Raw genomic sequence first — 27,205 nt, 5'->3', positions numbered from 1 at the left:
CATCTGAATCAATAGTGTTATTGTCTTACCATTTGCTTCATACTAACTTGTGTGAATTTATAGAGCAGCATGACACATAGTAGACCAAAATTCATGTTTGTTCACGTAGTAATTATTTAGTCAAATGTCAGTGAAATATTTTTTATATTGTTAACATTCTAACCAAACATTTACGTATTGTTTTATTTTTGCTATGTAAAATTTTGGTATTCTCTGACAGCTGAAAAATAGCAGGTAAATGTTTGAGTATCACTTTTCACATAGCTCTAGCTTACTCTGCTTTTACTTTTCCCTTTGTAGATTAGAGCCACAAATATAAATAAACTCCAAATGAGCTGACTGTTCAGTGGATGATTTCTGATTATCTAGGATTTAGAGTAGGTTTCGTATGTAAATGCTGTGCTTTTGGTGGGGGAGGAATTTTTGTAAAAATTTCTTGTTGAAACATCAGAATTAGCTAGTTTCAAAAACTCTACTAGTGGACATTTTGGCAATTTTATATAGGCTTTGAAATGTCTTTCAAGTGCTGTCTTTGTACTTTCAATTAGCATTTAAATGCTCATTCACGGCAGGGGATACCTGGACGATGAAGATTTTCTTGGTTTCTACTTTCATACTCTGTGATAAGAAGTTTGTGTTGTACCTTAAATTTGTTATGTGTATTTTCATTACTTCTTTGAATATTAAGTATTTTGATTCATATAATCGGCAGGGTGCCAAACTAAAGCAAATAAAAGTTAAGGGTACTATATAAATTGATAAGTATCTAACTTAGTTTCCTTCTTCTTTTCTTTCCTCCCTCTGATATTTAAGTAGCTACTCACATTGCCACACACATTGAAGGCACTAGTGAGTCAAAGATAAACAGTGGTTCTTGTCACATAGTATAGAAAATAGTGTGCAAAAATTACCTGAAAGCAAGAGTTGCCTTTGTAATACAAAATATGAATTGATTGGTATGTAAGAATGTAGCAGGAACCAAAAATAAGGACACTGTCTTAAGCCTTGTTAAACAATTAAAAAAAAATTTCTATTATAGTAATTAACTTTAGTCTCATGAAGAGCTGGTATGGTTTTGTTTTTTGAGTTGTTGATCCTAATGTAAAAATGACTTTGTATTGAAGACTGTTACCTCAACAGTAGCTTGCTGTAACAGAAACGATGTTTTGCATTCCAGGTTCCAAGTGTTTTATTTTTGGTTCCAATAAGATCAGCTATTATATTATTAATGGACTAAGTTTTGTCTCTCTCAAATTCTTATGTTGAAACTCTAGCCTCCAATATGAGCTGTATTATGTTCATCCATAAAGCTCTGATTAAAATATGGTAGGTATGTCTACTTAATAAAATTATTGTGCAGCTGAAGAAAGGAATGAGGAGAATCCACTTCTGCTCTTAAGTATGGCAGATACAGGAATTCTCTTATTTCTCATGATTTCCACCAACTTCTTCCTCCAGATGTATTTATTCCAGTTAGAAAAGATTGCTTAAGAATTTGTAGGATACTTGTCATTAAAAGAACTGTACTGGTTGCTAGCAGAATTTTGGAGGGAAGTTGTGATTCATCAAGTAATCCCTATACTAAAAGCTGCCTGGAATGTTAGATACATACTGTATCCATAGGACTACTATGTGTGATGAATAGGTTCCCAGTTCAGTGGATAATAGTGTTGCTATGGGAAAGAGTATTCAGAATTTTAACTTCGGGTATCACAGTTCACCTCCCAGTTTATCTCCAAGATGATTTGTCTCATCTTGGTAACTCATTCATTCTTTTATGAAACATTTACTGAGTATTTTGTTTTTTCCTTTCTTTTTTCTTTTAATGTGCTGGTAAGGGAGTCTAGATTGTTGAGGGGACAAGAGGAGGGAAAGTTAGTGTTGTGGGGCTGGGTCTCAGAAAATGAAAACAAAGATAAATAAAATAGCATCCCAGTGCTCTGGGAGTTCATGGCTACCTGCCTCAACTTTTGCTTTCTGTTTATATTAATCTATGATAATTTAAGAATTCCAACTTTAAGCTAATCAAGTTGGAGCCTATGGTGAGAGATTTTTGAGTCCATGTGCTGGAGAATTAGTGATGATTTCTTTCACAGAATAGAAGACTAGATGAGACCATTCTTTATTCTTTTCCAGATTTCATACTTTTGCTTCTCCTACTATTCATTAAATGACCTCCCCCCTTTTTTAAGGAACACCTTGATTTAAAATGCCTTTTATGCTATTTTATTATTTCTGTTCTAGGACCTCTATGAGGTATTTTTATACATTTTAGCGTTAACTAAAGTGTTTGGTTTCATACCTCTTTTTTAAAAAAGTAAATTTTTTGATACGTATTTTTTCTTCTGGATGATGCACCCCTACTTTCCAAATAAATTTCTTCATGATTTTGATTGGAATTTTAATTTATGAGTTAAGAGACTATTGACACCTTCACAATACTAGGTTTTTCTTAATTTAAGTGTAGGTTTTAATTTGTATTCCTCAGTGAAGTCTTACAGCTTTCTTCATACACATACTGTTTTTTAGTTTATTTATGGTTGTTACTAAAAATTTTTTAACTGGCTATTGATGTTACTTTAGGAAATTTTTTGCTTATTTACTGAAAAAAAAATCTTAACTCATAATTCTAAAATGTTTTTGTTGTTTACAATATCATTTCCTCTAAAATGATGGTAATTTTGCCTCCTTTCTGATGTTAAAATTGTCTATTCTTCTTACCTAATTTTATCAACTAGCACTTTCAGAATAATGATAACAGTTATGTTGATAGTGGACATCAATGCTTTGAGTCTGATTTTACTTTTAAATTTTGCTGGTATGTTGTCATTAAACAAGATATTGTCTAGTGATTTGAGAAGGTTTTTGAAAGTCTAAGAGAGATTTTTTTTCTAATGAAGACTAATTTCTTAACACTTTGGTGTCCCATACCAGATTTCTTTCACTGACTCTGTTTCCACTTAGGATATATCATTTTTCATGGGAAAAAAATTGCCTATGTCATTTAACTAGTCACTTAACTAGTCTTTTCACTTTTATTCCTGTTCCTGTTCTCTGCATTGCTATACTCAGGTTCTTCCCAAAAAGAATTTTGATCATTTTGCTCTTATCCCAAGGAATTGTGTAGCATTGTAATATCATTCCAAGCTATGGAATGAAAAGTCTAAACTTCTTGGGTTATCTATGATTTATGTTCCCTCTGTGCCTTTCGAATCCTCACCTCTGTCAAAAACTGATGGCTTTGAGATCATACCCCGCTTGCTGGCTAACATGTTAGCTTGTGTATTCTGGCAAAAGACACTACTAGTCTCCTGGGTTAGTTAGAGTCAAGAACTGTTTAGACTCATAGCAATAACAGTAGCTGCAGTATCATAATTTTTTTGTGTTGTTTCCCCAAGCCCCACTCTTGGCAGGTTGATATGACAAGGGCCAGGTGACACCGTATAAGCAGTCTGTTGAATTTCAGGAGAACTCTGAATCTCAACCTGCTTGCTCCTTTCATTTGCCCTTTCCATTTCTGTCCTCAGACTTCTTCTCTGTATCATCCTAATGTTGTAAGACTCCATCTCAGACAGATGCTTTCTTCAGTGTCCTCCATTGTAGACCTTGTCTTTATCAAGCTTGGTACCCCTTTCAATATGTTCCTCCTATCTCCAAATATTCCAGTGTACCTTCTTGGTTTGCACAGTAGCTTCAGTGTTGTCTTCTCTCTGCATAGCCTTTTTTTTTTTTTTTTTTGGTCTGATTGCTATTGTCTTCACTGCCATACTGTTACACTTTGCTGTGGTCAGTTCCTTGGTGTCTCTACAGAGAGGTTTTCTTTTTGTTGTTTGTTTGTTGGAGAGGGGTCGTGGGTTCTCACACAGAAGCCTTTAGGGCAGTGTATTGGTTAGGAATGTATTCAGTTGCAAGGAGCGGATAACTCAGCCCATAGTGTGTATAATGGATAGAGATTTGTTTCTTTTCTTTTTTTTTTTTTTATGTAGAAAGTGTAGAGTTAGATAATTTCTGGTGTTGATTCTGTTTTTTAGCAACCCTCTCTTGTAAGCTTTTTCAATATGCTGTTACGTGTAATTCTTTTTTATATATATCTGCAATTCCATTAAAAACCATTTAAATTGTAACCATTCTTTAAATTACAAGGTTTTTTATAGTCTTTTCTAACTCTCCAGGTAAAAATACTCTTCCTTTATATGCTCATAGAATATAAAGCTAGAAAACGGGCCTTTATCCTAAGTTATCTATCTATATATGTATTATCTTTTCTACTAGATTATAAATGCCATTTCTTTAGTGTATCCTTTGTTACCTTCTGCAGAATGCCTTAAGGTAGACGTAGTTTACTTATTGAATGAATGAAAAAGAATGAATGAACCTTTCTTTAAGAAAATCCTGTCACTGGTGGTTGAAGTTCAGGGAAGAGATTTGTTGGCAGTAGTGTGGTTATGGAACTATAAGTTTTAAGCAGATAATTTATAGGAATTAAATGTACATATTGCTGAAAGAAAAACTTTTATTGTGCAAACTAATTTCTGAATGCACAAATATTTCTTTAATGCTATAAAAATGTATTTTCACGTACTATCAAAACAGTCTATTGATAGTAGAAATAAAATGGAAACTTTTTTCTTTCAGTGCTTAGATGAGTACGAAGATGATGAAGCAGGGCAGAAAGAGCGAAAACGAGAAGATGCAATTACACAGCAGAACACTATGCAGAATGAAGCTGTAAACTTACTAGATCCAGGCAGTTCCTATCTGCTACAGGTGAGTATTTAAAAATACCAGGAAGTCACTATATATTTTAATGGCAATTTTTCAAATATGCCTCTTGAGTTGTATGTAGTAACATATCTCCCTTTGCTTTCTTTCCTCCTACTTATGCCTTCCTTATCACAAGCGGGTTCTGACATCACATGTTGGGCTCACCTTAAGCATGAACACTCTCTTCACCCTTTTCTGGCTTGGGCATCCTTTGACAGGCTGTTCTGTAGGGCCTCTCTTTACTCCTGCTGAGACTCGGAGAACTCTTGTCGGATTGCTCCTCCATGGGGACTCTTCCTCAACTTGATTAGGTTTTGGCAACTCCAGGCCAGACTGCCACTCCATGTGGACATTCACTTCATCTTGCCTGGGCTCTGGCACAGAATACCCCATGCCAGGCTGCCTCTGAGATGGTAGATATTTTTAACTGTGCTAGAGCTCTTACCACCCTTTTCTGAACCACCCTCTTGAGAAGGTAAACTTCACATTCCACCTGGGACTCTGGCTACCCCTTTATGAGACTCCCTTTATGACCTTGCCTCACGAATGAGGGCTTCCCTTCCCTGCTTTGTAGAAATCTTTCTCATTCTGCTCCGGCTCTGATATCTTAGGTCAGAGTGAGTGAGCTCTGCTATGTGGGCAGTCTCCTTAGTTTGCTCGGACTTGAATTCTCTATGCCAGGCAGCTCTTCTTTCTGGCAGATTCTCGTATTCTGATACCCTGATCTGAGCCATTGTGTTTCCTCACGTTGCTCTGCCCTGCCTAATGGCTTTAGGACTTAATTGTTCAGGAAAGGAAGGGGAAGGATGAGTTTTTCCTTTTAAAATCTTCATTAATTTGATTAATAATCAAAAAATGATTATTTTTCATTTTATCAGTTATACATTAGAGAAATTTTATTCTGCAGTCATCTTCAGCAGTATATCATACTAAATTATACATGCCAATATAGATATTTTAAGTTAGTTCTGAGGGTCAGTTAGCATGTTATGCCATAATTTTACTAAGGGCTGTGGCTTTGTCGCTGGATTATTTGAATAACATCAGTATTACTTTGCTGTATTCATCTGGGCTCGTATTTGTCTGATTATTTCACCTATGCTTTTATACTTGTTTATACGTTGGAAGTTCTGATCTGCCACTGCAGACTCTGTTCATGGGGATTTCCTTATTGATCATTATAAGCTTGAATAAAGCAGAGTGTTTTATTTAAATTCACACAAAATAGTTTGTGCTTTGCCAACATTTTCTCAGTTCTACATAGATCTTTCCCCTTCCCTTTAGTAATAGAAACCATCCCATTGCAGGGAAGATTATTTCAGAACAAGTATATTTAAGATCAGTTGTATAACAGACTTAAGGATTTTTGGGAGATCTAATTACATAGTCTTTGAAACTTTTAAGACCAGTACCAGTCTTAACAGTTGTACTTTTTACAAGCAGTTTCAGTGATACTAGTATAGCAGTCTCCCCTTATCAAAGGGAGTTCTCTTCCAAGACCTCCAATGGATGCCTGAAATATAGATAGTACTGAACGCTATTTATACTATGCACAGATTTGTTTTTCCTTCCTTTTATTTCATGGATAGAAGATTTGTTCTTATCATAAATCTTAGCAACTTCAGCGTATGATTTTTCTTTCTTTCATTATTAAGTTGAGAATTTTTACCTTTTCATTTAAGGGAAGCACTTTATAGCTTCTCTTTGGCATATCAGAATTGCTAGCATCACTACTCTTGTACTTTGGGACAATTACTAAATAAAAGAAAAGTTAATTGAACACAGTCACTGGGATACCACAACAGTTAGTCTGATAGCCAGGGTGGCTCCCAAATGACTAATAGGTAGGGAGCATAGACACTGTGGATACGTTTTACAAAGCGATTAGGCCCTGGGCAAGATGGAGCAGGACAGCACCAAGTTTCATCATGCTAGTCAGGACAACTCACAGTTTAAAGTTTATGAATTTTTTATTTTTTGAGTTTTGCATTTAATATTTTAATTAAGTTATAATTTAAATAATAATTTAAATTTATTAATTAAAATATTAAATAATACAGTATTAAAAATTTAATTTTATTAATGCCCATGGGTTGACCATGGGTAACTGAAACTGTAGAAAGTGAAAACTTGGATAAAGGGAAAAGGACTACTGTATTTCTTCATTTTTTGTCCCTATTTAGTATGGAGTAGTAATTATTAAAGTACCAAAAATTATGTAGTTGTTTCTTTGCCTAGAAATTTTTGTGGCTACAGAAATATAGTTAAGACATCTAAGGTAACATTTATATTTGTGTGGAATTTTGTTCTAACATGTAAGAATGTTAAGCATTTTCCTTTTTAAAATTATTAGGGACTTCAGTGAACATAATGTCCGCTGCCTTCATCCATTTTGTCGCAGTGATCTCACTTATATGTGGAATCCAAAACAGTCAAACTCATAGAAGTAGAGAGTAGAATGGTGATTACCAGAGGCTAAGGTAGATGGAGAAAGGAGAAACATTGGCCAGTGGGTGCAAAGTTACAGTTAGATAGGAGGAATAATTTGTTTTATTGCACAGCAAGGTGATTATAGTTCATAATAATGTATATTTCAAAATAGCTGAGTATTTTAAATGTTCTCACCAGAAAGAAGTGATAAGGGCCTGGTGCAATGGCTCATGCCTGTAATCCCAGCATTCTGGGAGGCCGAAGTGGGTGGATCACTTGATGCCAGAAGTTCAAGACCAACCTGGCCAACATGGCAAAACCCCGTCTCTACTAAAAATACAACAATTAGCTGAGCATGGTGGTGTTCACCTGTAATCCCAGCTACTCAAGAGACTGAGGCACAAGAATTACTTGAACCTTGGAGGCGGAGGTTGCAGTGAGCTGAGATCACACCACTGCACTCCAGCCTGGGTGACAGAGAGAGACTGTGTCTCAAAAAAAGAAAATAAAAAAAAAGAAGTGATGAGTATTTGAAGTCATCTGTATAGGCCGTTCTTTGCATTGCTATAAAGAGATGCCTGAGATTGGGTAATTTATAAGAAAAAGAGGTTTAATTGCCTCACAGGTTCTACAGGCTGTACAAGCATGGCACCAACGTCTTCTCAGCTTCTCATGAGGCCCTCAGGGAGCTACTCATGACTGAAGGCAAAGTGGAAGCAGGCACATCACATGATAGGAGCAGGAGCAAGAGAGAGAGGGGGCAGGTCCCATACTCTTAGCCAGATCTCATTGGTGCTAAACCATTCATGAGAAATCCAGTCCCATGATCCAGTCACCTTCCAACAGGCCCCACCTCCAACACTGGAGATTATATTTCAACATGAGATTTGGAGGGGACATCGAAAATATATCAGACGGACATGCTAATTACTGTAATTTGATCCTTCCAAAATATATACATGTATTGAAATAAAAATATCACTTTGAACCTTATACATATATATAATTATTATTTGTCAATTAAAAATAAAGCTAAAAAAATTATAAGGGATTCTTTCACTGCACCATATAGGTTAATTTTTTTTCTCTCTCTAACATTTCTAATTTAAGATATGCCCAGTTTTCTTTTTTTGGCCAGGATATAGAAATCACTTTAAACTCCACCTTTAATTGCCCATTTTTAACATGCATGAGAAGGCTACCGCCCCTCCCAGTCTCTAATCATACTGATATAATCTATCCAGTGTGGGAAACATTTTACTTTTAAAAGTTTTTTTTGTTGTTGTTTTTTGAGATGGAGTCTGGAGTGCAGTGGCACGATATCGGCTCACTGCAACCTCTGCCTCCTTGGTTCAAGTGATTCTCCTGTCTCAGCCTCCCAAGTAGCTGTGATTACAGGCACTTACCTCCACGCCCGGCTAATTGTTGTATTTTTAGTAGAGACAGGGTTTCACCATGTTGGCCAGGCTGGTTTTCAATTCCAGACCTTAGGTGATCTGCCTGCATTGGCCTCCCAAAGTGCTGGGATTATAGGCTTGAGCCACTACGCCCTGCCTAAAGTTTATACTTTGATTACAAGAATCATTATAAAATAACATTTAGCTTCAAAATGTATAATCTCTAATAAAAGACCATATTCAAATCCACCAATAAGGAATAAACTTGTGTCGTCTGTGTGCTTCAAAATCTTAACTATTGAAATACTAGCCATATACCAGAAATAAGTATAGCTTAAATTTTGATTATTTGTATATCTCAGACTTGAGTATGGAATGACTGTAATGACAAAACCGCAGTTACTTTTGCACCAACCTAGTATGTGGAAGTTCTAATTTTATCAACTGCATCAAGCTAGCAGTGTGGAAAATACTGTGTAAAACTTACTTACTGAGGTATGTTTTAAGTGACTGAGTGTTTTTTTTTAAAAAAAAAACCCAAACAACTGTAGATACATGTAGAAATCTGATATTTTTACATGACTTCTGGTTAGCATACTTAACTCAAAACTTGTCTGATACTGACTTTTAAGTCATTTATAATTGGATCAAAGTGTGAAATTACTATAATGCCACAGCAATTTAGAGTTGCTGAAAATGCCCTCCATTTTACATTTCTGTTTTTGTTAAAATTCTACTCTACATATCTATTACTCTGAGTTTTACCATATTACAGAAAATGTCTGTTTCAAGCCTCAGAAATAGTGTTTGTTGACCTGGGCGTGGTGGCTCACGCCTGTAATCCCAGCACTTTGGGAGGCTGAGGTGGGCGGAGCACAAGGTCAGGAGATTGAGACCATCCTGTGAATGGTGAAACCCCGTATCTACTAAAAATACAAAAAATTAGCCAGGCGTGGTGGCAGGCGCCTGTAGTCCCAGCTACTCAGGAGGCTGAGGCAGGAGAATGGCATGAACCCAGAAGGTGGAACTTGCAGTGAGCCGAGATCACGCCACTGCACTCCAGCCTAGGCGACTGAGCGAGACTCCATCTCAAAAAAAAAAAAAAAATTAGTGTTTGTTGTCAAGTTATTCGTACCATTTCAGTTGATATACCAGTAACCCACACATGAATAAATCTAGTAAGGGTTGTTCTCATTTAGCAATTTTGCTGACTCCATTTCAGTAAAAGGCAGTCTGGGCAATCAAGCTGATGTGGCATGTTCTGAGATATTTCAAATATAACCCAAATGAGAGAGATGTGAGAGAAATGATATGTGTTGTTTCAGAACTTTATTTTGGCGATTCTGGCATTTGTTCTCATGCATGTGTAGACAGACATCATATGCCTTAGTTTAGTTCATATAGGGTAATATCAGGGAATTTAATAAAAGAAGCTGTTTGTAAAATGTTAATCCAAATACTGTTTGTGAAACTAGCAGGGGAAAAACTTTTTTTTTTTTTTTTTTTTTTGAGACTGAGTCTGGCTCTGTCGCCCAGGCTGGAGTGCAGTGGCCGGATCTCAGCTCACTGCAAGCTCCGCCTCCCGGGTTTACGCCATTCTCCTGCCTCAGCCTCCGGAGTAGCTGGGACCACAGGCGCCCGCCACCTCGCCCGGCTAGTTTTTTTTTTTTTGTATTTTTTTAGTAGAGACGGGGTTTCACCGTGTTAGCCAGGATGGTCTTGATCTCCTGACCTTGTGATCCGCCCGTCTCAGCCTCCCAAAGTGCTGGGATTACAGGCTTGAGCCACCGCGCCCGGCGGAAAAACTTTTTTTTTTTTGAGACGTGGTCTTGCTCTGTTGCACAGGCTGGAATATAGTAGTGTGATCTCAGCTCACTGCCACCTGTGCCTCCTGAGTTCAAGCAGTCCACCCACTTCAGCCTCCCGAGTAGCTGGGACTACAGGTGCATGCCACTTCACCCAGCTAATTTTTGTATTTTATGTAGAGACAGAGTTTCGCCATGTTGCCTAGGCTGGTTTTGACCTTCTGGGCTCAAGTGATCCACTCCCCTCGGCCTCCCAAAGTGCTAGGATTACAGGTATGAGCCACTGCGCCCAGCTGGAAAAACTTCTGTATGAATCATTATCACTCACATTTAATAAGGTATACTTTGAGTGAGTATACATAAGCTTAATATTTCTTTCTACTTTATTTAAATAGCCATCTAAATAAATAGGGGATCTGTTTTACGTGTTTGGTACAAAATTACAGATTAGTGGGTATCTGCTTAATCAAAAGTACAGATTAGTGGGTATCTGCTTAATGACAGGCAGATAAGAAACTCTTTAAAGTCTGCTTGCCAGGTTTTGTTGTTGTCCTGCTGTAAGAATAACTGATGCTCAGGGATGGTTAAAGTGTCTTTGTATCAACTGTGAAGGCATGACTTCCCCAGCCCTAAGCCTGTTTATGGGGTCAAACCCATGTACGTAGTCACTCGAGTATCTTGTCACCTGGTTATTTCCTGCTGCTGATTATTTCCCAAGTGGTACTTTTTTGTAACTGTAGATTACCAAGGAAGTTATTTCCCTAAGTTGTCAGTATATATTTATTGCATACTAGGCGAACTGGGGTTTTGGGGGAGAAAGAAAGGAATTGCTGGTGGAGGGTCCCTGTCTGCCAGACACTTACATTTTACTTAGAGTATAAGATATATACATGAAAAATTGGGACAAAAATTATATTAAACTAAGTAATATAGGCTTCTGTAATGGGAATTTATTGACTTGGAATAATTAAGATAGACTTACTCAAATTCCATGCAGAAAATTCAATTAAGATTTTTCCTTATCCCAGTTAGTTTTATGTTGGTTTTAGCTATCAAATTGAAATTGAAAGCCTATTTGGAAGGGACTGTGCTAATTTTACTCACTTTATGTCATTTTATCTCCACAACAACCCAATAAAATAGGCACTGTTATTCCATTTTAGAGATAAGTAGACACTGATAGAGGTAAACCCATAGTCTCCTAGCTGCTGAGTAGCCTGTCTGCTTGGAAATTTGATCTGATCCTTCCTCTTAATCATACCGTTTGCTGTACTGGTTCCCCACATTGCTAGTCTTTTATTGCATCATGCAGTCAGTATTTACTCTTTTACTGTCGAACTGGTTATCTTATAGAGGTATTCTTTTGCTTTAACTGGATGAGAACTTCTTTAATTGTAGGATTTCTCTTGGCAACTTAATGATTAATTAGGAAAAAAGTTAACAATTTTTAAAGACATCATTTCATTTTGACCTGTTTCATTAAAGTGAAACTGCAGAACCTAGTTTGGAGAACCTAGACTATCAAAAGATTGAACAGAGAAATGACTGCCTAGTTATTTGCAAGGTAACAATTTTTCTACCCCAATGGTTAATGTTAACTTTCAGCAATCTTTTTTTTAGTAGCTTAGAATCAGCACAATATTAAAATGTACTTTTTCACTTTTCATTTTTAGCTGTATATATAGTCTTTAAAAATAGGAACTGATTATTATATGCATATGGTGAGTTGTAAGTTTTAGAAAAAATGATGGCATAAAAAAGACAAAGGGAGATATATAAAGACTGTAAGGCCGGGCAAGGTGGCTCACACTTGTAATCCCAGCACTTTGGGAGGCTGAGGTGGGTGGATCACCTGAGGTCAGGAGTTGGAGACCAACCTGACCAACATGGAGAAACCCCGTCTCTACTAAAAATACAAAACTAGCTGGACATGGTGGCATATGCCTGTAATCCCAGCTACTCAGGAGACTGAGGCAGGAGAATCGCTTGAACCCGGAAGGCGGAGGTTGCAGTGAGCCAAGATTGCACCATTGCACTCCAGCCTGGGCAACAAGAGTGAAACTCCGTCTCACAAAAAAAAAAAAAAAAAAAAAAAAAAAGAATATAATAGTGGTACTTTTTAATGCCCCTTGACTTTCAAAGGGATTTAAGCTGACTGGGTGATGAATGATGCCCCCAGCCTTGTCCATTTTCTGAGCTTTAAAAACATCATTTTTATTAAAAACATCTTTATTCTTTATCATTTTAAAAAAGTGATTGATTTGGACTGAAAAATCAGATGTAGACTCCTGTTTTGTCTGAGCGGCAATATGTGAATTTTTTAAACCAGTAATTGCCTCAAGTTGGTCTTTTAAAAATTAAGATATTCTCGGCCGGGTGCGGTGGCTCATGCCTGTAATCTCAACACTTTGGGAGGCCGAGGCAGGTGGATCACGAGGTCAGGAGATCGAGACCATCCTGGCAAACACGGTGAAACCCCGTCTCTATTAAAAAAATACAAAAAATTAGCCTGACGTGGTGGCGGGCACCTGTAGTCCTAGGTACTCGGGAGGCTGAGGCAGGAGAATGGCATGAACCTGGGAGGCGGAGCTTGCAGTGAGCCGGGATCGCGCCACTGCCCTCTAGCCTGGGTGACAGAGCAAGACTCCGTCTCAGAAGAAAATTTAGATATTCTCTATCAACTATTTTATATAATCAGTAATTGTGTACATACATACTCAAACTGATACGTAATTATTTTTACTTTACAGGAGCCACCTAGAACAGTTTCAGGCAGATATAAAAGGTAAGAATCCTTATGACTTAAACATATTGTAGGCATGAATGTAATATCTGTCTGACATTGACTTAACTAGAACTGTTTAAAGTAGCTCTTTGAAAAGTAACGAACCTTACTTACTATTGTGCTCTTAAAAATAAATTACATTGTAAGCAGGAGTATAATGTCTGCCTGACCATGGCTTACTCTGACATGCCGCAGTCTTTGAAAAATAAATGTTGATGAACTTTGCAAAATAAATGCCTTGAATTGTTATTTCTCATGTATTTAAATATTGAAAATACAAGTAGACCCATCTGTATTAGTTAGCTCGGAGTGCCATAACAAAATACCATAGACTGATGGCTTAAACAACAGAAATTTATTTTCTCATATTTCTGGAGGCTGCATGTCCACCATTGTCAGGTTCTGGTGAGGACTCTCTTCCTGCCTTATAGGTAGCCACTTTCTCACTGTGTCCTCACACGGCAGAGAGAAAGAGAAAGAGAAAGGGAGGAAGAGGGAAAGTAAGCTTTCTGAGGTCCCTTCTTAATAAAGGAACTAATCCCATCATGAGGGTCTCATCCTCGTGACCTCATTTAAACCCAATTATGTCCCAAGGGCTCCATCTCATTGAAGGTTATGGCTTCAACATACGAATTTTGGGAGGACACAGATCGCATTGCACCACCTGTACACAATGAGTAACACTTCTACCAGAGAATGTGTTTGTGCGTGTTTATGTATAGGAAGAAAATCAGAATTGGGTACAAGTGGAGGTGTCTAGGATATTCACTTCCTTCTTCCCTGTTGAGTCCATAAATGTTGCAGAAGCATGTGGTCATACTTGTGCTAATAATCCTAGAATGATAAATCTTATTGAGTACTTACTGTGTCCAAAGTGCTTTACATAGAGTTCTTTCAATTCTCATGATTATCTTATAAGGCAGGAATAATATTTATTTCCATTTTATAGATGAGAGACATGAGGTTAAATAAGTAGAATAATTTTTCTGGGGTTAAAAACCTAGTCAACAGTAAAATCGATTTGAATTCTGGCAACCTGACTCTAGAGCCCATATTTTTATTAACTATGTAAGACTACCTGCCTAGATTTATACATGTAAAACCCTTATTTTCATCTATTTGTATGTTGGAGTTTAAAATAATTAGGCTATAAATAAAACATTCGTTAACCAATACTCTATTTTTACACTGTTATATAAAAATAAAATTTAATTTTTGTCATGGGCTACAGTATTTATTAGCAACAGAAAGAGATGAGAAGGTCAAGATAATCAGCAAGAGTAAGTAAATCTGAAATAGTTTCTGGCACATGGGAAAACAATCAGTACGTTTACTACTGTTACTGCTTTTATTTTCATTTCTGGGTAATTTTGATGTAGGTATAATAAAACCTGTTTTTGTTTGCCTTTTTTTTTTTTTTTTTTGAGACGGAGTCTCGCTCTGTTGCCCAGGCTGGAGTGCAGTGGCACAATCTTGGCTCACTGCAAGCTCTGCCTCCTGGGTGCACGCCATTCTCCTGCCTCAGCCTTCTGAGTAGCTGGGACTACAGGTGCCCGCCACCACGCCTGGCTAATTTTTTGTATTTTTAGTAGAGAAGGGATTTCACCGTGTTATCCAGGATGGTCTCTATCTCCTGACCTTGTGATCTGCCCACCTCGGCCTCCCAAAGTGCTGGGATTACAGGCGTAAGCCACCGCACCCCGGCCCTTTTGTTTACCATTAATAGTTTAAACTGGAAAAAAAATCCTTTTTCTTTTTCCAGAAATAATTATGAAATAGCCTTGATGTGTGGCCTGTTCCCATACCACATTCTCAAACCAAAAATTTTTAAGCATTAGTTTTTGGTTGGAGACTAAAGATAAACTGTGGCAACTTAACAAGTTTGTTGTATTGATCTTATACATTTAGTTCTTATCAAACAATAGTCTTAAATTACGAATGACACTTTTCAAATTTGTGTTCTTTAATTCGAATCAAGAGGGGAATAATTTTATAAATCCTATCAAAAGCTTTATTTACATGTCATTGTGTTAAATCAGAAGGCAAACTTATTCTTGTATAAATTTTTGTGAAACTTTTGAGACTATTGTGACATGTCCATGTGTTTGTTTTTTTCATACTTGTATTCTCATAGCCTAGAGCATGTGGTTCGTTACTTTTCAGCTTTCAAAGATTTGCCCCTGTTTAATACTGTTGTAAATATCTTAAAACTTCCCATCATTTTTTATTGGTTTGGAGCTCCCATTTCAATGCCATCTAAAAAGAAAAAACAAAACAAAACACAAAAACTTAAAAAGCCACAAAACCTAGAGTCTATATATGAAATTATCTCTTATCTAGTAGAAGTGTGTTACATTTTATATCAACAGTTCGTTATTTTCATTAATCTGTCAGCAAGTTATAGCAATGACTAGAGAATAGATGTTTCTTAGTGAAGGTGTCTGCTGACTAATGGCAATGAAAAAAAGGGAGAATAGAGTAAAAGAAATTTGGCATCTCATGTAAGAAAATATTTCCAGTAAACCTAGTAGCTTAGTTTTTATATATATAACTGAAAATAGAAAATATTTTCAGTAAACTAAATAACATGAGAAATTATATATAATATGTAAATTATATATGTATACTTATATAAAATACATATATAATATGTAAGATTTACATATAAATAGATATAAGATTTATATATAAATATATATATAAATTTTATATAACTAGAAATAACTCTTACAGTCATTAGAAGGTTCAAACACCCAGAAGATTCATTTGAGTGTATGCTCTTATAAGTTATGAATTAAATACTTAATTTTTCTCACAAATAAGAATGTACACTTTTAGCCTTGAGTCTGTTACATGCTCAGTCTAATTATGCTGTTTTTTAAACTTGAATTGACTTACGTAGAATGTGTCTTACATATTCCCGGTTTTCCTTATAAAAATGTGTTTAACTGTAGGGAACTATTTGGAGGTGAGGGTTATGTAATTTCTGAAACTCAAGATTTAGTAAAGGTGGATTGGTGTTATGAATTTGTGGGTTTTTTTTTTTCAATGTGTAATTTTCTTTTTCTTTTCTTTTCTTTTTTTTTTTTTTTTAATTTTTGGTAGAGACAGGATCTCTCCGTGTTTCCCAGGGTGATCTCAAACTCAAGTGATCCTCCCAACTCTGCCTCCCAGAGTACTCAGATTAGAGGCATGAGCCACTGTGCCTAGCCTCAATGTGTAATTTTCTTAACAAAATTTTTATTTGGAAAGTAAATTTATAGTGCATTGGTTAAAAACTTTTAAAAAAGAAAAGAAAAGGCAAGACAGTCTTAAGGACTTATAAAGGGCAGGATTAGCCAGGGTATGCAACTTACTATTCATAAATAACAGGTGAAGTTAGTGTAGTGGCTCATGCCTGTAATCCCAGCAACTCAGAAGGCTAAGGTGGAGGATTACTTGAGGGCCAGAAATTTGAGACCAGCTTGGGCAACATAGCAAGACAACATCTCTTAAAAAAGTAGAAAGAAAAAGAAAAAAATTAGTTGGGTGCTTGTAGTAAGCACTTGTAGTCCTAGCCGCAGTGGAGGCTGAGGTGTGAGATGGGAAGCTCACTTGAGCCCCAGAGTCTTCCATGATTGGTGCCACCTCACTCCAGCTTGGGAGACAGTGAGATCCCAACTCTAAATAAAACAAACAACAGGGGAAACAAGACAAACAGTGTTTTACCATTCAGTTAGTTATTAACTGGCTCTTGTTTTCACAAATATGCTTAATTCAGTATTATTTCATTAAGCAACATTTATGCAAAGTAATAAGTGCTTCTCAGCACTTCTCTACCTACCCCCTCCCCTCCAAGTAACCTTAATAGGTTTAGTAGTTTTTAAAGCACTTTCACATACATTACCTGATAGTTAGCCTCATCAGGTGACAGCCAGGGCAGGCATGTCTTTCACAGATGAGGAAAAAGGCTTTGTTTACTTCAGTGAACTATTTTACCACATTCCATCTGAGCAGAAAGAGGAAATACTACTAGTTTTTGTTTTTATAAAGAGCATAGACACATCAAGATATGAATGTCAGAAAATATTAACCTTGTCTTAGCCAAAATTTTGATGTTAAGCCCTATTTCATATCTGCAGTGTTTCACAGTATTATTATAGTTTTATAATTCATGTAACTTCGTCAGGACTTTTCTTTCCTTAATACTTTTTGCAACTACTGCATATGATCAAGATAGAAACATTATACAACTTAAACATTGTTTTCTCCATTTAAAAAGTAATGCATACCCACTAGAAGATTTAAGAAATAAAGAAAGTTAGGATTAGAAAATCTTACCAAAATCTAAGTCAAGCACTGTTAACATTGCTTTTACTTTTTACTTCCAGTTTGTTTTTTTAGGCTTTTTGTATGTGTAACCGTGAGCATAATGGATGTACACTTTTACATTCTGGTTTACTCCTCACCTAATGTAACATGAGTATCTTCACCTTTTAGTTTTCTAAATAATGGCTAGTATCGACTGAGTGATTTCTGCCTTTTAAATGAAGTAGAGCATAAATATATCAGAAATCCTCACTATCACTGCTGTGGTGACCCATAATTTCTGTCTACTTTATTTGGATAAATATCCAAATATTCTGTCTACTTTATTTGGATTCTTTTTCTTCGGGGTCAGAATTTTCTTGCAAAGTCAATTCTGTTATAGTGCTTGCTTTGGAAATGCAAATTGGTCCTAATTGGTACATTAGGGAACAATTTGACCCTACCTCAAATTTCACCTTTGCTTATGCACAGTTTTGTTCACCAGAAATGCTAGGTAAATGCTGAAAACCTTACCCAGCTCAACTGAATACACAAAAGTCTCTCAGGCATTCTTGGCAAACATCTACCAGGTACCTCAGTATGAGCTACAGCTTTGCTTCTGAAGCAGGAAAGTTTCCCTGGCCCCTTTGCAGGCAGGAACTGGAGTGCACAGGTACTGGACCTAACCAGGCGCTTTGGTGGGGCAGGGGCAAATTCCACTCACTCAAACCCACTGCATTCTACTCCTTGTGGGAGTGGGGAGCACAGGTGAGCAGGTGCAAGAGCTGGGGTGAGTGCTTTTGGTCGCTGGCAGGAATGAATTCTGTACTGTCTCCATGGCAGTATCTAGGGGGATGCCCACTACCCCTGAAGTCCCAGAAGGAGTATTATAGTTAGTGCTCTTTTAGCTTTTCTGTCCATGGACGGCTTAAGTGTTAAACAGTTCAGTGGGCCCTCTGCCTTTTCTTGTGAGGCAGTTAGTTGCTCTCTGCTAGCAAGAGCATAGGGTCAGTATGACAGCCTTTAGCATTTGCACCCTTCAGTGTCGAGGAAAAATCAGGTCACATGAACGAATTGGAGGGTGGTGAATATTGAGGATTATATTGCCAATGAAAGGGGAGCTGGAAAGGGGATGGAGGGGGAAGATAATCTTTCCCTGGAGCAACACTGTCAAGCCATTACTCTGAAGTCAAACGGCTTTTCCTCTTCTCTTCTTCTCCTCTCTCTGGTGGCAGAGCCTGAGGTTTTTATGGGCACAGGATGGGGAGCAGAACAGGCCATGGGTGGTTTTGGAAAAGGCAACATTCAAGCAAGACAACAGGAATGCATGTTCTCATTTTGGGCCACAGTTCAAGGATTGAGGGTCGGACCCTCACCAGTACCATCCTCTTCTGCCCAGAATTTTCCTGCCTCCTGTCCCTATCACTTCCACATGTGATGTTACAACTACCAGTCTAATTTCAGATATCTTCTTTCTCACATTTCATATTAACCCATAAGCTGCAACCCTTCTGCTGCCAACCAGCTTCTATAAGGAAACTTCACTGCTTTTTCAAGATAAAATGCCGTATTTATGTATTTCTTAGCTGTTTAACCTGTAAAACTGTACTACCACTTTATATTAGGCTACTATCTTTTATAATGTGTCACTGATGAAGTTTTAGAACATTGTCCGCCAACCCCATTTTCTGTATAATTCCCCCCACCCTTTTTTTTTTTTTTTTTTTTTTTTTGAGGTGGAGTCTCACTCTGTCACCCAGGCTGGAGTGCAGTGGCATGATCTTGGCTCATTGCAACCTCTACCTCCTGGGCTCAAGCAACCTTTGCCTCCTGAGCTCACGTGATTCTCCTGCCACAGCCTCCCAAGTAGCTGGGATTATAGGCATCTGCCACCATGGCTGGCTAATTTTTGTATTTTTAGTAGAGATGGGTTTTTGCCATGTTGGCCAGGCTAGTCTCAAACTCCTGACCTCAAGTGATTCACCCACCTCAGCCTCCCAAAGTGCTGGGATTACAGGTGTGAGCCACCATGCCTGGCTCCTCATGTTTTTATTGAGTGATTTTTGCATAACACAGTGATTTTAGAAACACTTATGTTGTATTATAGCAGAACTAACTCCGTGTAGATGATTCCATAAACTAAATCTTTGCTGTTGTTTAAGTAAGACTTCTACATAACATAAATGCATTTAATTTGAGACACTGTGAAATACTTTAAGCCAGGGGTCCCCACCCCTCGGGGTGTGGACTGCTTACCTGTCTGTGGCCTGTTAGGAACCAGTCCACACAGCAGGAGGTGAGCAGTAGGTGAGCATTACTGCCTGAGCTTTGCCTCTTGCCAGATTGGCAACAGCATTAGATTCTCATAGGATCACGTACTCTATTGTGAACTGCTCATGCGAGGGATCTAGGTTACATGCTCCTTTATGAGAATCTAATGCCTGATGATCTGAGGTGGAACAGTTTCATCCCAAAACCATCCTCCCTGCCATCCCCCTGGTCCATGGAAAAATTGTCTTCTATGAAACTGCTCCCTGTTGCCAAAAAGGTTGGGGATAGCCAGTTAAGACCTTTAGTTCTCAACTTCATTCTCAAGCTCTTTCATAAGAAACCGATTAGAACCTGTTCGTTTAGAGATGAATAATTGATTTAGACATAGTTTTCATTCAAGATTTAAGATGTTGCAACACAACAATGTTAACTTTTTTTCCTAAATGGAACTTAATGATTTTTTTTTTTTCTTTTTTTTGAGTCAGTTTCGCTCTTGTCGCCCAGGCTGGAGTGCAATGGTGCAATCTTGGCTCACTGCAACCTCCGCCTCCTGAGTTCAAGTGATTCTCCTGCCTCAGCCTCCTGGGTAGCTGAGATTACAGGCATGTGCCACCATACCTGGCTAATTTTGTGTTTTTAGTAGAGACAGGGTTTCACCATGATCATCGTTTTAACCAGTAGTTCTTGTTTTGAGAACCACCAAGTAGACACAAACTTCCTTGGTTTGTTGGTCAAGGGTCAAAACCAGAAAAATCTGCCAGATTCTTTTTTGTTTTTGTTTTTGAGACAAGGTCTCACTCCAGTGCCCAGGCTGGAATGCAGTAGTGCAATCATGGCTCACTGCAGCCGTCAATTCCCAGGCTTAGGTGATCCTCCAGCCTTGTGGCTGTGAACTACAGGCATGTGCCACCACACCCTAATTTTTAAATTTTTAAAAATTAAAAATTAAATTGCTAATTTTAAAATTTTTTGTAGAGACGGGGTTTTTCTGTGTTGCTCAGGCTGGTCCTGAACTCCTGGGCTAAAGAGGTCTGCCTGCCTTGGCCTCCCAAAGTGCTGGAATTACAGGTGTGAGCCAGTGCACCTGGCCAGAAATCAGCCAGATTCTTTAAAGGTGAGAAATCCAAACTAAAGACGACCAAATGAATCTCTCAGTAGTTGAAGAAAGCGAGTCTTCTTGGGCTATATATGGCCCTTTCTAAAGAAATCTATTCCTTTTAAGATCTTTTCTCTTTCTCTCTTTCTCTCTTTCTCTCTCTCTTTCTCTTTCTTTCTTTCCTTTTTTCTTTTCTTTTTTCTTTTCTTTCCTTTTTCTCCCTTCCTTTCCTTTCCTTCTTTTTCCTTTCTTCCTTTCCTTTCCTTTCCTTCTTTTTTTCCTTTCTTTCCTTTCTTCTTTCCTTTCTTTCTTTCCCCTTCCTTCCTTCCTTCCTTCCCTTCCTTCCTTCCTTCCTTCCTTCCTTCCTTCCTTCCTTCCTTCCTTCCTTCCTTCCTTCCTTCCATCCTCCCTCCCTCCCTTCCCTCCCTGCCCTCCCTCCCTTCCCTCCCTTCCCTCCCTTCCCTCCCTCCCTGTCACTCAGACTGGAGTGCAGTGGTGCAATTCTCCTGTCTTAGCCCCTCGAGTAGCTACTATTATAGGCACGTGCCACCAAGCCTGGCTAATTTTTGTATTTTTAGTAGAGATGGGGTTTTACTGTGTTGACCAGGCTGGTCTCAAACTCCTGACCTCAAGTGATCCATCTGCCTCAGCCTCCCAAAGTGCTAGGATTACAGGTGTGAGCCACTGCGCCTGGCAAAATCTATTATTTCTATATTAGAATATGTTCTGTATTTTACCCAATGCTGTCAGACATGCAATAGCATTGACCTTTCTAGTTAATAGATTTGGAAACAGTACATGAAAGTCATAAAATGATTATTTAAAATAAATTGGGGATTCTTGTACATTTTGTGGACTGATGGTTCTAGGTCATAAGTATTATTAATATTTATATAATATTACTGTGTACCAGGTACTATTCAAAGTACTTTCCATTCAGCTAATTCCTTGATAGTCCTAGGGAGATGCTTTTATTATTCTTATTTTACAAATGAGTAAACTGAGGCACAGTGAAGTGTAATGACTTGTATGAGATTAAACAGGTAATTTGCAGATTGTGTCAGCATATGTTGCATTACCTCATGGTAGTAATGTTAATTTGCCTAGCATGGGTAGGAAATAGGTACAGTGTGGTAGTTTGATTAGCTTATTTAAATTCCAAGTGACTGGATGGTACCAGTAACTAGATTTTTTTTCTTTTTAAGATAGCGTTTCATTTATTTTTTCCCAAAAAGTAACTTCTGGATATATGGCTCTAGGTTTCACAGATCCACTCAGATCTTTACTTTGTTTTAGCTATAGTACAAAGTCAGAAAATAACTTGTTCTGAATTAGGAAGTCTAACAACATCTAGAGTTTCTTCATTATAATGAAAAATAAACCATGTAATAATATTTGGTGTCATTTTAAGTGCATTTTGTGCATTTATTTGGAAATTCATCACTTAACTGATCATACTGTTCCCTGTTTTCATTGAGATGTAATTCAAATGCCATAAAATTCACCCTTTTAAGGTGTACAGTTCAGTATATTTAGGACATTCACAGTGTTCACAACCATTACTGCTGTCTAGTTCCAAAATTTGTTCTACCATGAAGGAAACTCCATACCCATTCTTCCTCTGCCCCATCCCCCAGCAACCAGTAGTATGTTTTCTATCCTTATAGATTTGTGTATATTGAATATTTCAGATAAATGGAATCATACAGTATATGGCTTTCTTGTTTTTTTGGTTTTTTGGTTTTTTTTGAGACAGAGTCTTGCTGTGTCACCCAGGCTGGAGTGCAGTAGTGTGATCTTGGCTCACTGCAACCCACCGCCTTGCGGGTTTAAGTGATTCTTGTGCCTCAGCCTCCCAATTGTCTGGGACTACAGGTAGGCACCACCCCACCCAGCCAATTTTTGTATTTTTAGTAGAATAGGGTTTTGCCATGTTGGCCAGGCTGATCTTGAACTCCTGGTCTCAAGTGATCTGCCTTCCTGGGCCTCCCAAAGTGCTGGGATTATAGGCATGAGCCACTGCACCTGGCCAAGTATGTGGGTTTTTGTGTCTCATCATTTACTAAGCATAATTTTTTCAAGATGATTCCATATTGTAGTTTGCATGGATGTACTATATTATGTTTTACCATTTGGATTAACATAATGGACATGTTAGAGTCTTTACACTTTTTGACTAATACGAAATATACATATAATAGACAATAGGCTGTGAACATTCATGTACAAGTTTTTGTGTGACCCTTATTCTTAGTACACAGAAATTTTTCGTATTGCTTAGTTGAAGGCTTTTAAAATATATATATATACACATTATATGTCAGATATTTATTGAATAGTTCAAAGGCGCAGAGTACTATGCTTGGCTGTTTAGGACACCTATGTTAAGTCAATGATAATAAGGAATGTATAATTTTAGCTGTTTCTACTGTATATAATAAACTATATTTGGAGAGTGTTTTCTGGACTTGTCTAGCTCTCAGGTGGTGAAATTTGAGCAGCCACATGTATTTGATCTCTTTAGGATAATTCACTATATTTAATATACCAGAAATGAGTATGTATGATATTCCCTAACTGAAACAACTTAAATTTTTAATAATGAGATAGATTAAAAACTATAATATATTGCTGTAGAGTTATAATGCAGCCATTAAAATGATGCTATAGAAAAATATAAGAAAATTATTACCTGTTTATGTAAAATGGAGGAGAGAGCATAGTACAAAAAAGTATGATACAAAACAAAGTATCATTAAGTATTATCTGAGAACTATTCATATGATAAACTGCTAAAATTCTGTGTAAAAGAAGATATTGTTTATTTTTCTGGGAGAAGATAAATATTTTTCCTAAGATTTTTAAAAGGAATCTAATCCAGAAGGCTAAACATTTGCTAATATGTTATAAAATGTTAATGGACATTATCTCTGGGTTAGTGGAATTACTCTCATTTGTATTTTCTGTTTTCTATAATAAATATGTGTCAATTTTAATAAAGAGTTATGAGAGTTTAATGAGACTTGATTTTTATTTTTAGTTGTTGGCATATGTGCTTATGTGTATGTTTGTATTTGAAGGAAGAAGAGAGATAAACAGAGCAAGGAGCTGTTTTGAAGAGTGAGAGTGGCAGAGGGTGAAGAGAATAGGGCAGTGAAAGACACTAAAAGGATGGAAGCCAGTCATGTAGTTGCTGGTTATTTAGGAATTTCAGAATATATCCTGTACTTCTAAATATTTGATACTTATTCTAAAAGTAGGATTTACCCTTGAGTCTTGTATTTCTTCTCATTGCTAAAGCTTTATAATGTCTATTTTAGTGGAAAATTCCTCTAGCTGTAATCTCTTAATGCTGCCAATCTCATTCTCATGATAGTTTTAGAGTAATAGCATAATTTCCCCCAACACAACACCCCCTGGTGTTTCTACATAAGATGCAAAAATTCCCAGAGGGGGAAAACTTCCAGTAAGGGGTGGCATTTATTTTTGATGATACCGTTTCTTTTCCCTTTTCTGAGCATTATAGTTCATGTCTTTGTAGCTAAGAGTGGAGGGAGGATTCTTTTTGGATTATATTAGAGATTTATGTTAACATTCATAAACAGAATGTTAAAAACTTTTTGGAGTTAATGAAGCAGCCTTTTAATCTGAGTATTTTGCACTGTGCATATCTGGCCTTTAACATAGGTTAAACAGCTAAATTTGGCAATAAGATCAAGCAACACAAATCTTCACAATTATGACAGTATTTCCTAAAAACATAATACATATTGGGAATGAAGCACTGATCTTGTTTTTCACTATTCCTTGCATTTGCATAATGAAGGCCAGGTGTGGTGGCTCATGCCTGTAATCCCAGCACTTTGGGAGGCTGAGGTGGGCGGATCACCTGAGGTCAGGAGTTGGAAACCAGCCTGGTCAACATGGGGAAACTCCATCTCTACTAAAAATACCAAAAACTCACCGGGTATGGTGGCGGGTGCCTGTAATCCCAGCTACTGGGGAGGTGGAGGCAGGAGAATTGCTTGACTGCAGGTGGAGGTTGCAGTGAGCCGAGATAGTGGCATTGCACTCCAGCCTGGGCAAGAGGAGTGAAACTCTGTCTGAAAAAAAAAATTGCATAATGATGCCGTTTATGTATTGACAAGCCTAAGATGGAAGGTTTTAAAAATTGTTAATAAATTAAACATTTTTGAAATATTGTTTTAAACTTGTTCATCAAGCAAATACATGACTACTAATGGACATCCATGTTTCTGGATGCTTTGTTTGTAGCTGTCAGCATTATAGTTCCTACTTAAAAGGTCATGGATGGATGCAGAAAGTTGGACTTCTTTTTTTGTGTAAAACAGGTCCTTTAAAATGCTTCTAATGGTCTTCTTTGATAATATGGTATGGCTTTAGTGATACCTGCCTCTGTTGATTTTCTTTTTACCACTTTGCTGGTATTACCCGTTCTTATTTGTAGTTCTTTCTTTCCTGTACCTCTTCTTTATGTATTGGTATTACTTGATTTTTTTTGTTTTTGTTTCTTTTTACAGGGTCTCACCATGACACCCAGGCTGAGTGCAGTGGTGTAATTGCTTACTGCAGCCTCAACCTCTTGGGCTCAAGCAATCCTCCTACCTCAGCCTCCCAAGTCCCAAGTGCTCGGGACTCCAGGAACATGCCCCCATGCCTGACTAATTTTTTATTTTTGGTTTTGTAGAGATAGGGTCTCATTATGTTGTCCAGACTGGTCTTGAACTCCTGGGCATAAACAGTCGTCCTGCCTTGGCCCCGCAAACAGTCCTGCCTTGGCCCCACAAACAGTCATCCTGCCTTGGCCCCACAAATAGTCCTCCTTCCTTGGCCCCACAAAGTGCTGAGATCACAGGTGTGAGCCACTATGCTAAGCCTACTCAGCTGTTAATCTTAGACTTTATTCTCTTTTGGTTTTGTGTACTTGTGGTAGAAATTTCATTCACTCCAATGACTTCAGTTACTATCTATACATAATGCTGAAGACTCCAGATCGTTAGCTCCATACCTATATAATCAACAGCTATTAAATATCTGCCGTTAGATATCTATCTCAGAAGCGTACTAAACTAAGCATTTTCAAAAGTAAGCTTGTGAAACCTGATGGATTTCAGTAGTTGACATCAACATCTACTTTTGCTCAAGTCAGTAGCCTGGACATTATTTCTGACACACATTTTTTTCCCCTATCTCGCCCATATCCATTCATTCACCAAGCCTTGTTGAGTTTATCTTCTGAGTATCTCATTGCCATCACACCAATCTAGGATACCATCATTTTTTACATAGGTGATTACAATAGCCTCCACATTGGCCTCTCTCTCTCCGTTTAGCTCATCTCCAATATATTTTATAAAAATGATACTGTAACTTTCCCTGCTTTAATGGCTTACCGTTACCTTTAAATGGAATCTGAATCAGGGTGATATACAAGATAATCTGCTAGGGTGCAGGAGGAAAATATTGGAACTTTTATTCATATTTACCTTTTTATTTGAAAAACACTAAGGCATTAATATTTAAAAGCTACTACTGTGTAATAGTTATTTAGTCATTCCTTCTTTGCTCTATATGTCAGATGGTCATTTTGTACTAAAGGTGTCCTGAGGGAAGCATGCTTTATTCACTTTCTGCATGTTGCCCAGTACTATAATTTGAATGTCCATCTATGTGGATTTATGAGTTATCTAGTTTATTACAAAATGTGCAAGTCTGGGATTAGGGAATTTATGGAGAAAATCAAGTGTCTAACTGCAAATAAGATCACATTGTTTTTCAGCTGTTAAGATATACAAAATCATGAATTAAGAAAAATTATGCTGATTTTGAGGTTTTAAGTGAAACTTTAAAAAAATTCTCATTTTTTTGTAAGGCATCCCTTTCTGCTTTGATAGCCATTAAAAATCAAATATTCAAACTGATGTTAGAACTAGATCTTTGAATCTCTATTATCACATGGTGTTAAGATCTTCAGAAATGATGAAGCATATTCAATTTTTAATTTAAAATATTTGTGAGAACAAATTTTTGTACCATAAATAAAACAAATTTTAGTCTTTTTCTTATGCCGTATTTTTGGGATGCAGATGATTATTTTATATTGTCATACTGTAAATCCTATAAAAATGGTAGATAAATAAACATACATACCAACATGGGTATGTAATTGTGAATAATATTTGGAGACCCTTGGTTTAAATTCTTCCATAAAATAACTTTCAGGGCCAGGCGTGGTAGCTCAGACTTCTACTCCAAGCACTTTGGGTGGCCAAGGCAGGAAGATTGCTTGAGGCCAGGACTTCAGGACCAGTCTGGGCAACATAGCAAGACCTAACTTCTAAAAAAAAAA

The 27,205-nt window shown here is 37.3% G+C and overlaps 1 protein-coding gene across 1 annotated transcript in view; it reads left to right on the top strand.

Moving 5' to 3' along the window:
* Window positions 1-27,205, top strand: part of PAWR (pro-apoptotic WT1 regulator) — an 88,986-nt gene that overhangs the window by 48,193 nt on the left and 13,588 nt on the right. Inside the window, exons 3-4 of the mRNA XM_025400854.1 lie at window positions 4,636-4,767; window positions 13,147-13,181. Coding sequence (XP_025256639.1) covers window positions 4,636-4,767; window positions 13,147-13,181 — 167 coding nt within the window. The remainder of the gene's footprint in view (window positions 1-4,635; window positions 4,768-13,146; window positions 13,182-27,205) is intronic.

Source organism: Theropithecus gelada, chromosome 11 (assembly GCF_003255815.1).
Source record: "Theropithecus gelada isolate Dixy chromosome 11, Tgel_1.0, whole genome shotgun sequence".
Classification (NCBI taxonomy): domain Eukaryota; kingdom Metazoa; phylum Chordata; class Mammalia; order Primates; family Cercopithecidae; genus Theropithecus; species Theropithecus gelada.
This window is presented reverse-complemented; position numbering and strand designations above follow the sequence as displayed.